The sequence below is a fragment of the Lucilia cuprina genome, chromosome 4 (genome assembly GCF_022045245.1).
Source record: "Lucilia cuprina isolate Lc7/37 chromosome 4, ASM2204524v1, whole genome shotgun sequence".
Classification (NCBI taxonomy): Eukaryota; Metazoa; Arthropoda; class Insecta; order Diptera; family Calliphoridae; genus Lucilia; species Lucilia cuprina.
Window position 1 is genome coordinate 63,275,726 of NC_060952.1, and position 13,469 is coordinate 63,289,194.

At 27.8% G+C, this 13,469-nt stretch overlaps 1 protein-coding gene across 1 annotated transcript; it reads right to left on the reverse strand.

The window, feature by feature from the left end:
* Positions 1-1,225: 1,225 nt before the first annotated feature.
* On the reverse strand, positions 1,226-11,688 carry LOC124419240 (guanine nucleotide-binding protein subunit alpha homolog). The gene is made up of 4 exons (XM_046947862.1): positions 11,335-11,688; positions 11,134-11,269; positions 3,700-3,838; positions 1,226-2,062 (listed from the first exon to the last, which is right to left on the reverse strand). The coding sequence occupies exons 1-4, from the start codon at positions 11,686-11,688 to the stop codon at positions 1,705-1,707; spliced, it is 987 nt and encodes a 328-aa protein (XP_046803818.1). The 3' UTR covers positions 1,226-1,704.
* Between the last annotated feature and the right edge of the window lie 1,781 nt (positions 11,689-13,469).

Sequence of the window (13,469 nt, forward strand, 5' to 3'; positions counted from 1 at the left end):
TGTATCACTAAATTTTTAAATGCCTATAACTCGGGTATTGTAAGAGATAAGTAGTATGTCCAAGCATTTGGGTGAAAAAAATGGCACGAGTTTAAAAATTTTACATGTCGTAGGTACCCTACTTTGAGCCGCCACAGCTCCGTCCCTGGGGCATCTGCGGGGTTCATCTTCAAAACTTAAACTCGAATACTCACGCCAAATTTTATCCCGATCGGATCAGCCGTTTAGAAATGCCAGATTTATTTCCAAAAAATTTCCATTCTGCCCCACTGTGCAGCCGGACAGACGGACGGACGGACATGTCTTAATCGACTCAAAAAATGATTCTGAATCGATCGGTATACTTAGAGGTGGGTATTGGACTAATATTTTTGTATGTTACAAACATCAGCACAAACGTATAATACCCACCCCACTATAGTGGTGTAGGGTATAAAAAAACAAAATATTCGCAAAACAAACCAATTTAATTTTACACTGGCAAACAAAAATATAAACACAGTCAGAAAAATCGAAAATAAAACTCAACTTGCGAAAAAAATAGAATAAAAAGAAAGTAAAACTTAAATAATATATGGAGCATTTCACGTCAAGTGAACCAACTTTTGAAATCGATGTCTTCCGATCGCGATGAAATTTGCACCATAGTTAGTTCTATTGGATAGTAATTCAGACACAATTTTTCAACAAGATCACTCGTGAAGGCGGTCAAAAATTGACATTTTGGCCATGCAGGTTTTTTTTCTCATCCATGTAACTAATTACCTATTGTTCTTAGCAAAATGTGTCCCAAATAATTTACATAGCTATTTATGCAATCTTTCGAAAAAAATTAAAAAAATTTAATAAAATATTTTTGATTTTTTTTAAATCAAAAACATTTTTGACTTTTTTTCAAAATGGGCCCTTTTTATTTTTATCTTATGTGTTTTCCTTTAACACCCTTTTTGTCGCTTAGTGGGATGCGAGTGGGATATCTATAAAAAAATGTTTTCTAACTCAAGACATACAATTTTTTACTTTTTTTGAAAAATCAAAAACTTTTTTGACTTTTTTTAACATCTTTAAGACATACAAAAAATATATATTTAAGATATATAATAATATACATTGTAAATTTGAAATGTTACCACGACTATTAATAATATAAATAAGTAAAACATCATCATATACTTGAATAAAATGTAAGTTTACAGTGCGGAATATGATTGTTAATATATGTATATGTAGTTTTTTTTGGTGTATATTAAATAATTAAATATAATATTTGTAATTGACAGCTTATATAGAAATACGTGTGAGCCTAGTTTTTAAATACTTATACACTTAAATGCGTGTAAACATGATATAAAATATAAAATAATTCAATTGGATATTAAAAATATATACATTACAAATACATAATTATTGATCATCGGCATTATTAATGTTACATATGCACGTGTTATTTGTTTATATAATACAAATATAAACATTTGTTTAAAGCATTTGGCACTGCATTATTCATGTTCAATAGTTAGAAATTATTAAAAGACAACTTTAAATACATTATTGAAATTTAGCAATTAGTTACATAATTATGTTTGAACCATTAATATGAATTTTAACGTAATATTGCCGAGATTTATCGTTTATCAGTTATTGTAAGAAAAATAACTGTTATTTTTATTTATAACTTTTTTTGGTAAGAGATACATTAAATTATTACTGCAACATTAATGCATTTAAATTTCGTTGTAAAATTGTATCTTTGACAGAATTAAATACAACATTTATGTTGCGCGTGTCTATGGCAGTTGTAAAATGATGATATGTGCGACTTTGTTGACTTTTGCGAACGCTCATAAACATTTGCAATATAAAATTTTGGACGTCCAAAAGCGAATGAGGATTACCATTGAATTGTGGATAAAACCAACGGATATCAGTCTCTGGATTTTTAACCTTTTGTTCCAACAAATCCATTTTATTTAAAAACAGAATTATTGAAATACCTTTAAATGTATTATTATTTACAATAGTATCGAAAATATTTCTAGATTCCTCTAAACGATTTGTCATTCTGAAATAAATTTATAAAAAATCATAGACATTATTTATTATTAAAATTTTGTTATATGTATTAATGTGTAATAGTTTTTTTTTGAAAGACAATTGTTCATGTAAACCAAAGAATAAATAAGAAAAGTACATAAGTCTACTGTCATCCGGTACCTAACTCTAAGAATGTATTAGTAGAATTCTCAAGTCAGCATAGTTGCAAAAAATAGTATTGAAAAATATTGAAAACAAATTATTACATTTCAATTTATACTTTGAAAGGTTTCTTAAGATATTTTGCACATATTTTATCTATAAACATTTTATAAAACACATCTATTTGTTTTTTAATCTATAATATTGAAAAATAAATTATTTATTTGAAATAACTTTTTCGTTTACCATACGAAAATTTACAACATTGTTTTTTTAGTTTTAATTTCAAACAACAAAAATTCAATGTCAAAAAAACAAAAAATATTTTTTTTTCGTTTGTAAAAAATATATTATTTTCGGGCTATTAAATGTGTTTAAATTGTGCAAAAAAATTATAAACTATAATGTTAAGTGATAAAAAATATTTCAAAGTGCTATTATCCTCAAATTTTCGCATAAAAGTTTAGAAGTTTTGGGAGAAAGAATACAATTTTTACATATGTGTTGGATTTACACAGCACTCGTCTGTGAGAAGAGCGTAATGTTATTGTTGTAAAAAAATGACAGCGTTTCACTTCTTGTTTATTCTTTGATGTAAACCCAGGAAAATAAAAATTGACACATTGCTTCCCCTTTGCATAATTGGTAAAAGATTAAAAGTCACCGAAAATATCGAGTACGCTAAGCGAGATATTGGAGGTGAAACGTTAGAAAAATATGTTTTAGCGAATATTTCCCTTATTATGTATCGTACGCGTTTTGATGTATACCAATCGGCTCAGAATCATTTTCTGAGTCGATTTATCTATGTCCGTCCGTCTGTCCATCCTTGTAATCAAACTACAAGTCGCAATTTTGAAAATAATTCAATGAAATTTGGTACATGATATTCTTTTGCCCCAGGAACAAAGCCTATTGAAAATGGTTAACATCGGTCCATTATTTGACCTAGACCCCATACAACTGTACCCCTGAATAGGGCTTCTGATTGGTATACTTTAAGGTGGGTATAGGACCAATATTATTGTGCGTTACAAACATCAGCACAAACCCAATATACCCTCTCCTCTAAAGTGGTGTAGGGTATAATTAAAGCTAATTTACTGTTCAAATTTTTGAATAAATATGTATATAGACAGTTTTTTGTTGAGATAGTATTGCGCTTGAGTTACCCCCTCAAAATATTCGATGTTATTCTAAATATTTTCGGTTAAGTGTTGTCAATTCGTTTTCAAGAAAATATTGTATGAGGTACACGATTTTTCATGATAAATTAAATATATTACCCAGATTTAAATAGTCTTTATGTTTATTAATGGTTCCCAAAATATTTCTAGTCTATCAATGTCAAGCTGGACGGATTGCAAGAAAAGTCCCTTTTTGTTATTTTTAAATTTTACAGTATTTCTTAAACAAACGAAGTCAAGTGGTGCGCAAAATTTTTACAGCTAGAAATGCTATTTTCACATAATTTAAAAAAAAATATTTTAAACCGATACTTACCTATCTTCAGCTAGAACTTGATCAAACTCAGAAGTGGAAACTAAAAATATAATCGATGTTACCGAAGTGTCAAAGCATCGAGTCCATTTTTGTCTTTGTGTACGTTGCCCACCAACATCAACAAAAACAAAGGGATATTCTAAAAGGAAAAAAAAAATATTTTATTCGTTATTGTTAATAAACCGTATTTCGCAAAAGAATTTAAATCCGTTTGCTAATTGTCTGATAAAGGGAATTTTTTAATTCATATCACATAAAAGTTTTAAGCTGTAGTTCTCAGTTCCTAAGTGCAGAATTGTAAACTATATACACTGTATACTATATATACTATATATGTAATTTAAATTTTAAGAAGATTTCCAGTCAAAAGAATTGTTCACTTAAATATCAAAGTATCTTGACAAATTGGTAAAATAATATTAAAATAAATAAAACCTAACTCTAAATTAAAATTCGACTACAACAAAAAATAACCTAAACCAGAGGTTTAGGTTATTTTTTGTTGTTTTGGCAATAAATAAGCAACCAGAAAACGTATATTGAACCCATCATTACAAAATTTGGTAATGAGATTTTGAATCCTATTAAACTTGTTTGTGTTGATTTTCATCACAATACTTCTATTTTAGCCTGTTGTATGTCGCAACTTCGTTTTCGAAAGTGGAATCTATATGTGTGATAGGGTCAATTTGGTGCAGATATTTGTGTTCTTATAAGATTGTTTATGATGAATTTTACCACTGCCTGTTTAGAGTTTTAAAGTAATTTCCTTAAGAGCAATTTATATGGGGATATGGTCAACAATGATAATATTAAATCAGTTATGAGCGGTTAGTCATTTTCTGAAGTAGATCTTATATAAGGGGACTGGTAAATAATGTTCCGATCCTCTTCAAATTTGGTCCAGATATTTTGTTCTTATAAAACTTGTTTGTGTCAATTTTGAGACGATCTTCACTAAATTTGATAAAGTGATTTATGTTCTGTTTGTGTTGAATTTCGTCATAATACTGCTGTTATGAGTGTTAAAATCAAATTTGGAAAATAGATTTTTGTTCTTATACAAAATGTTTATATCGAATTTCGTCGCTATACTGCTATTGTTAAGGCTATAATGATCGTTAGAGTAATTTTCTGAAAGGACCTTATATTGGGGTTGATCAATTATGGTCCGATATCCGCAATACATCACAGTATAATTTCTGTTTGCATAAAAAAAAACTTGTGCAAAATTGTATCTCGAATGCTGCCTAATTAATATACATAACTCTGACACTTTTTACTGTATTGTGACAAATGCCTTTTAAATTATATCTCATATCTTACAAACCGTTCGGAATTTTGATTTATTCCATGAGGAAATGTTGTTGCTCTTATCACAAAGAAACAAAATTCTGAACATATAAAGTAAAAAAACGTTATCTTCATGATCAGAATCTTCAAAAATTAAATTTTAAAAAATTATAGAATATTTCTGGTTCACAAGATAATTTTTAGTGGGTTTGAAAGGCATTTTGTTTTTGCTTTTTATCGAAATGGGTGTCAAAATTATCGTAATTTTTAGCTCATACAGAAAAATAATCCAAAAAGTATTTGGCATTTGGTTTTAGTCCATTTCAGAATTTTTTGAATTTTTTATGCTTCTTATAATACAATAAATGTCATTTTGCGGACCAGATAGACACTAACAACAATTTTATTTATTTTCCCCATGACAAGTTTAAAATTACGTAATTTTTGACACCCAATTCCAAAAGATTTGCAGAAAAAAATGTTTGAATATATTGCACTGAGATCAAGATTTTTAATCGCAGGTAGGGAACTGAGGACCTTTTCAAAAAATGTTTTTTATTTTTCCCTTATTTAGTTCATTGATCGTTATAGATGTATTTCTCCTAAATAGTGGCCCACTGGACACCCTAATGTTGAAGTAAAGAAAAACCAAATGAAATAAAAAATTTTGGGAAACTTTTCACTTTTACGACTTACCTATCATTCCTAGGAAGTTCATATGTTCTAAAAAGTTGTTAATTGAGTTCTTAGGTACATTTTTGTAGTTAACTGTTTTCTTAAATTTAAAACGGTTTGCTACTTATAAGACTGAACAAGGAAAAAACATTAAAAAATATTTTTTGCGATTCTGATCATGAAGATAATTTTTTGACTTTATATTTTCACAATTTTGGTTCTTTGTGATAAGAGCAACAACATTCTCTCAAAGAGTTAATCAAAATTCCGATCGGTTTGCAAGATGCGAGCCTGAGAAAATTATCACTTTTTTCAAAAATGACAACGAGGCCTCAAATTTTTTGGGGCCTATAACTAAAAAAGTGCATGACTTTGGGCAAAACTGGAAGACACGGGTCTCCTTATTTTTGGTCTTTTATCATATAGTGGTGTCCGTATATGGTTATTCTATCATGACTAATACAAACACACAGAAAACTTCCAAATGTGCAACTACTGACCCTTTTGATGATAATACAATAATCGGTCATAACGCCCATATAAAGCCGATATCCGAAAATCACTTTTTTCCATACATTTCTTAAAAATATCATTTGTTGAATTTCTGTGCTTTTTCTTCCACTTATCAACTAAAAAATCATAACTATCACCTAATTGAATAAAATGCATAAATATCACATCTTTTTAAATAACAATATTTCACAATTCGAAGGTTGCACTTGAGAAAATTTATGTAATGTGACGTGACGTGACAGACTTTGAAAATCTCTAAAAAATAACCCCGCTTAGAATTATTTTTTTTTCTTTTAAATATACTAAACTTGATTTAGGTTCAAAGTTTTGAATTCTTCCGAATGCCAACTAAAAAGTTATCGGGATAAATCCTGTTTCAACGTGACGAACGTGACATTTAAAGTCTATGAAAGAAAACCAAAAATTTGTATTTTAAGGAATTTTTATCTTTTTATATTTGTATGTTTTAAGATAACTATTATTTCAACAAATGTTTTCCGATAAAAATCCATTTAAATATTAGCCTTTAAAATAATAAAAACTATTAAAAGCAAATGTTACTAAAGCTTCAAAAATATACCTAAAATGTTACTGTAACTTTTAATTCCGATTTCTCATCATAGTGGTTAAGAAATGCTTTGGGGTCTTTAATATAATAAAATTTGAATCTTTTTCTATAATAATAGAAGTTGAAATTTATTTGATGACTTTTAGTTTTTGAGCCACGGTGGACTTTTCGGTGGAAATGCCCATATTTACTGTAGTTATGTAAATAAATAAATAAAATAACCTTAACAACTGACTGACAAAAAAACTGTACATGCAATAAATTTTTTTTATATCATGAAAAAAAGAAACATTTTGGGACCGTCGTGGATTTTTTATAACTATTTTACTGACGTGGTGTCTAGCAGACAACATATTTTTGTGAAATGCATAACAATAAAAGTAAATAATATCGATCGTACCTCTTGATTACTTTTTTTGTACATTTTCAATGAAAATGTTATACTATTTGAAGAAATTATATTTTTTATGTTTATTGATTGTATTTTATTTGTAAAAGTTGCCATTTTACTGTAATAAAATTTAATTTTTGAAATTGGAAATAGCCAAACATTTTTTCAGTGCGATCTCATTGTAAAAACGTCACTTATGCGTGTGTAGTAGTGCTTTTTTATCTGACTCTCTTTCTGGGGGAGTATGCTATAATCTGTAAGTGGATCTAAAACATTTCTGAGCGAAAATCTTCTCAAATTCAACAACGTAAAGTAATTTTTTTCATTATCTATTTATTTCATTTAAGAAATATTGAATGTGGAACCCCTGAATCAGCTGTCAGGAACTATAAAGTAAATCAAACAGTAAAAAGCAAACTTTATTATAAAAAACAAAGTAAATAGTATAATTTATATAGAGAACAACAAAACAAACTTGAAACAAAAACTTCGCGTGTGAAATCTTAGTTTATACAATGAATCGTTTCTATTATTTTTCCCAATACCCAATTTTTTGAATACCAATAACTGAGAACCGGATTAACTGAGAACCCATAAAAGGGGACTTTTAGTACTTTTTCGTTCCTCAAAATGTGCTTTTTACATTTTCTATAGGGCCCGTAGTAACTGCCGGTCCACACTAGGAAACTTTTTTTGGGAAACTTTTAATTTTGCATGAGAGAAAAAGAATATCATTCATCTCTATCGCGGTACGGAGTTTCCCGTTCTCGGAAATTTGTTTTGTTATTCTTCTCATTCGTACAAAAACAAATCAATGCAATATACACGTACTTAGTTTCTGAAACAAAAGTTTCTTTGTGTGGACATTAAGGAAACTTCAAAAGAGAATTAAGAAAAAGTTTCTCAACAAAAGTTTCCTAGTGTGGACCAGGTCTAAGTGATAACCTAAAAAGGGGATTTTGTGATACTTCTTTAATAACCATAAAACGTACTTTTTCATTCTTTGAATTTTCTGTAATATTGAACTTAGAAACATGAAATTAAGCAAATGTTTTCTTTTTTCGGGATACAAAAAAATTTGTTAATTGTACTGTTTTTACCGCCTGTTGTTAGGTAAAAGGAATTTTCTAAATAGAATATAACCCGATGTCATTCATAATTTATCGGTACATAAAACTAACAAGGTTTTCTAACGATTGCTGTCTAATCAACATATTTTAGACTGCTCAAAGCATATTTCTGGTGGCACTTGTATGGAAATCATTAACCGATATTACTATTTTCCATACCAAACAAACTTTATTAGAGAAATATTATTTATAGAAAATTTTCGCCCTTTAGTTCTTCTATTAAAGCTGTCTACACTTTTTAATATTCAGTAAAACGACATGTCAAAATTTTCAAATAAAATTAAAAATATTATAGTGTAAATACAAAATATAATAAAACTTACTGAAAATACGGATGCAAAATTAAAAATCGTATGATTTTTTAAATTGAAGTATCATTTTATTTCAAATCTAATAGTGTAAAAACAAAATATATTTTCAATTTAATTTTTTTTATTTTCTAACGACTTCTCTCATAGTGTGTTGGCAGTTTAAGCTTTGTACTAACAAAATTTAATTGATGATGCTTTATTTTGTTTCAGAAAATATAAACGCAAAAAAACGTAACAAACATAAATTGAAAATACTTCGAAAAACAAAAGTTTTTTTTTTTCTTAATTTATATTTTCTGATTTTTTACACATAAAATATTGAAGTTATATCTAAAATAGTTTTAATTTTATGAAAAAAACAATTCTATAATCGTGTCATTGAAATAGTGAATAATTGTTAAATGTTTATTTAAAAACAAAAATAAATTAAAATTTACAAAACATTAATTTATGCAATTTTATTGTTCATGTTTAATTTTACTTAAATTTACGAAAAAAATATAAAAAAGTCGAACTTTCGTAATAATTTTAAAGGGTTTGATTAAATAACATTTCGTATTTTACACAAAATTTTCGTAAATATTACGAAAAAAATTGTTACAAAATATTTTTTTTGTAAAAGCACGAATTATTTTTAGTGTAGAATATATGTTTTTTTATAAATTTTATTGGAGAATGTTGTTAAAAGGGATTTTACATTACAATACTTTGTATTCAAAACAGAGCGTCTGTTCAATAACTAAAAGTCGTTACTATTTTTCACTAAAATATTTAAAATTTGATTGAAAAACAAAAACAATTTGTGATAATTTGTAAAAAATGTTTGTTATTGAACTGACCAGGATGCACTAAGTAAGGCAGCTGATTTTTATTTGTTTATTTAAAAACTGTTTGCTTGGGTTATGTCAAAAATAATTATTTTATTATTATTCTAACATAAAAATTAAATTTGTGTTTTCAAACGAAAGAATTTCAAACCAAATATTATGAATGAAAATGCTGATAAAGGATTCCAAATGAAGAAATTCAGATAAAGCAGCAATAAGACGTTGTCCTGCTACGAATATAAATTAAATGTAACGACGGTTTTATAGGTAATATTGTGAAATACACAAACAATTTTCTTTCCAATATTTCTTTTTCAATTTTAGAAATTTCATTTTGAGAAAAAAAACATATACTCTAAACAACAGAAAAATATTGTGTTTATTGTGGTTATTACCCAGACAAATTTGTACAAATTAAAATCCGAAAGAAAACTATAAATAATACAAAATTATATAATGTAAAGTACCTATAAATATCATCTAACAAGTATGAATGTATAGTCGGGCATAGACAAACATATGATACCCTACACCAGTCAGCATGTATGTTAAAAATGGAGATTATTTAAAAAATAAGCATTTGATTTGTTTTTAACTTTATTCCGGAATATTTTTAGTTTTTTTTTTTTGCAAAAAAACAGATTTTTACAGAAATCTGGAGTAAAACTGGAGGTTCACACCACCGTCTGTCAAAAAACTAGAATCAATGTATTTATATGTTGAAAGTTACAAGCACAAAAGCGTAGAATACCTTGACGCGTAGAATGCTATACCACTAAGTGGTATAGGGTATAAAAAGTGTTTTAAAGGACAGAAAAGTACAGATGAAGGACAAATTTTAAAGGACTGCGATGTATACAACCTTCTAGACTTGTCGAAATATTCTTTCGGGAAAGCTAGTGCCATATGCATGCTTGGTAGCCTCATCTCATCCTGCTGTCGCGGTCAAGGGGACTTAAAACAGTCTTTCAGATAAAGGTTGTCCACTCGGCGCAAAGGACGCCAAAATTGTTCGACAGGCCGTCATTAAGAGTCGGCTAAGGCCCCTTCACGAAATAATTCAAAAACTGTCCGAACATAGCTGTCTCATTAAGGATTGGAAGGTTGATACCAACTATTCGTATCACTTTCGCATTGAGTTTTAACAAAACTAGGCAGCAGGTTGAAACAATTACAATATGTGCTTTTATAAGTATAAGGGAGATCCGAAGAGAGCAGAACAGAATTTATGGTTGACGTACTTTGAATCTGTTGAAAACGTCAATGAGATGTCTAGGTTTAGGCGAATGTTTTCCAAAGACGTAAAGGTCTATTTAACGTAAAAAAAACTTATGGACAGAGATCTGAACTGGTACTATGAGGCGATACTGATCTAATAACATTTATAATTGCAGTAATACTAATTTTAAACGTAAACAAAAATAAATAAACAAAAGTATATAAATCAGTTTTGATAACATTAGAAATTATAATACACCCCATTTTAATGAACCGTTATATATTTGAGCTGTGTCTTTTCACTGTTTTTCTTTTGTTGCATTTAAGAAATAATTTACAAAAATATAAATATTTAACATTTTTGTAATTAGAAAATTTATTAGGACAGAATCGCCTATAATATATTTTTTTTAAATAAAACAAATATTTTAGAAAATATAACAAAATTTAAATACATGCTATACGGACAATTGTTTAAGTCAGTGTATGTACATACAAAAATATTTACTTACTTGAATTTTTACGGAAAATTCATAAACACCCTTCGTAGCTTTCCGACAATGCAAAATATCCTTATGTGTTGGAGTGTAATCATTCATAGCCAAGCGGTCAATTTCATCTAAGAAATAATTTACTGAATCGCTCTGAAAATAAAATAAGTATAATTTATTAATGTAAAAGCAGATATTGAAATATATTTACTATTTGCAGTTTCTTGTTGCACTGTGTTGGTCTTATTGGCTGCATAGTGCACAGACGGCATAATTTTATCCGGTTGGGCCTCAGAAATATGGCCTAAGTCAGCAGGTGTTTCATCAGACCTAATGACAGCAGGTTCTTCTACGGCAGTTTTCATTACAGCAGATGGCTCTATAGTCAAGCTTCCAATGCTGGGCAATGCTTTTGCAGCAGTATTTTGTGTTGGTTCATCTTTTAAACTCGGAATCTCACAAGCCTCTTGCACTTGTCCATAAATGGTCCGCAACTGGGCAACTGTGGCTGTCGGTGGAAAATGTATTCCCCCCTTGGTAAGGGCTTCCACAATTTCGTGGCGTGTATCCATTTCCAAATATATTTACCCCACACCTGAATTATAATAATAGTTTTTCAAAATTTATTTACTTAAAAACAATTTAAAATTGCGTGTCACGCTTTTGCAATAATCTTAAGTATATCTTTTCTTTCTTCAAAAATGGCGGTTCGCAAAAAGATGGAGTGAAGTTAGCGTCATTACTATCAATATCAGTGCTACCAGACGAGATCATAACAATATACAAATTTTGGTGCATTTGTTGTTGCATTTTATTATTTTTCATCAGAATTTGCATGTCAATAAAGTATTTTGCATATTGAGAATTCCGGTTAATTTCATTGGGGTTTTCAAATTATTTTTTAATTATTTTTGGAATTTATTGTTTTGTTGTTAAAAGGAAGAGTGTTAAGTATTTTTCAATTGCGATTTTCAAAAATCATATCCCCATTGGGTGAAAATGTGATGTTATTTGCCTTAAAATGTTTAAAATATAATAATGAGGCAATTTCGATTTTAAAAATTAGTTTATATTTCTAGAACAAGTGTAAATCAATAAAATATAATTATGAAATGTTTAATCAATAACATTAAAAAATATAAAATAGAGTAATAGATGAAATGATCCAAAGAATTATTAAAAAAAACGCACAGAGTGCTCTTTCAAAATCATTAACTGCCAAAGGGAGGATACTTGTATCCAAGGACAAGGACTATTGGACCCCTGATTTATCTTTTTCAAAATCTATATACGAACTAGGAGGAACACTATGTTTAAATTTAGACCTTTTAACAGACCTTAGGTTGCTTGGAATCAATGTAAAGTGAACTGTCGTGTAGTACAGGAAAAATACCTAATTTAGATATTTTAAAATAGAGGTGGTTATCATACCGTAACGTCAACAAAAGCAATTTTTTCACCTAATACATGCACTTATATATATTTAGAACCCAAATCAAGAATAACTATCCAGATCCAAATACGCCTACTGTATCTTATTCATAAAATAAAGAATTTAAAATATGAGGTTGAAAATCAAGATTTTAGCATTTAATAGTTCTATAGTGGTATATGTTGATGTCCCCATACTTAGAGTGGCTAGGCAGGTACTTAGTGTTAGATTTATTGAATAAAAATCAATTTTATACAATTCTAAATAAAATTTACACAATACTCCCCAAATAGATGGAGTTTCCGTAATGTAGTTTATGTTTATCAATACAAAATGACCAAAAACCCGGATTATTTTTGTTATAATATATAGATTTATACCTCACAAAACATTTTTTCTAGGTCCAAATCCATTGATTATCTAATATATCATGTATCAAAATTACTTATTATTTTCGAAATTTAATCAAAGAAACGATAGATTTCATGTTAAGTCAAATATTGATAAATTTTGATAGGTTAAGAAATGTCCAAATTTAGTCGTTTCACTACTAAAATTTTATTTTAATATATATATATATATATATATATATATATATATATTATATATTATATATATAATATATTATATATATATATATATATATATATATATATATATATATTATATAATATATATATATTATATATATATATATATATATATATATATATATAATATATATTATATATAATATTATATATATATAATAATGCAGCAATACAATAATGAACAAAAAACCTAAAAAAGCAAAATTTATTGACCCAAAAAATTAACAATACGTTCACATTTTATCAAAAACCTCGTTCATTAATATAAAAATTTTAAATTTTATGGTAGAAAATTAAAATATGAGATATTCTTTAAAAAAATACAACAAAC

Excerpts from the sequence above, each read along its gene's own strand:
- LOC124419240 (XM_046947862.1), bottom strand. The coding sequence starts at position 11,688 with ATGGATACACGCCACGAAATTGTGGAAGCCCTTACCAAGGGGGGAATA. Across the intron at positions 11,270-11,334 it reads ACACAGTGCAACAAGAAACT|AGCGATTCAGTAAATTATTT; the intron begins GCAAATAGTAAA and ends TTTTATTTTCAG. Across the intron at positions 2,063-3,699 it reads CAAGTTCTAGCTGAAGATAG|AATGACAAATCGTTTAGAGG; the intron begins GTAAGTATCGGT and ends AATTTATTTCAG.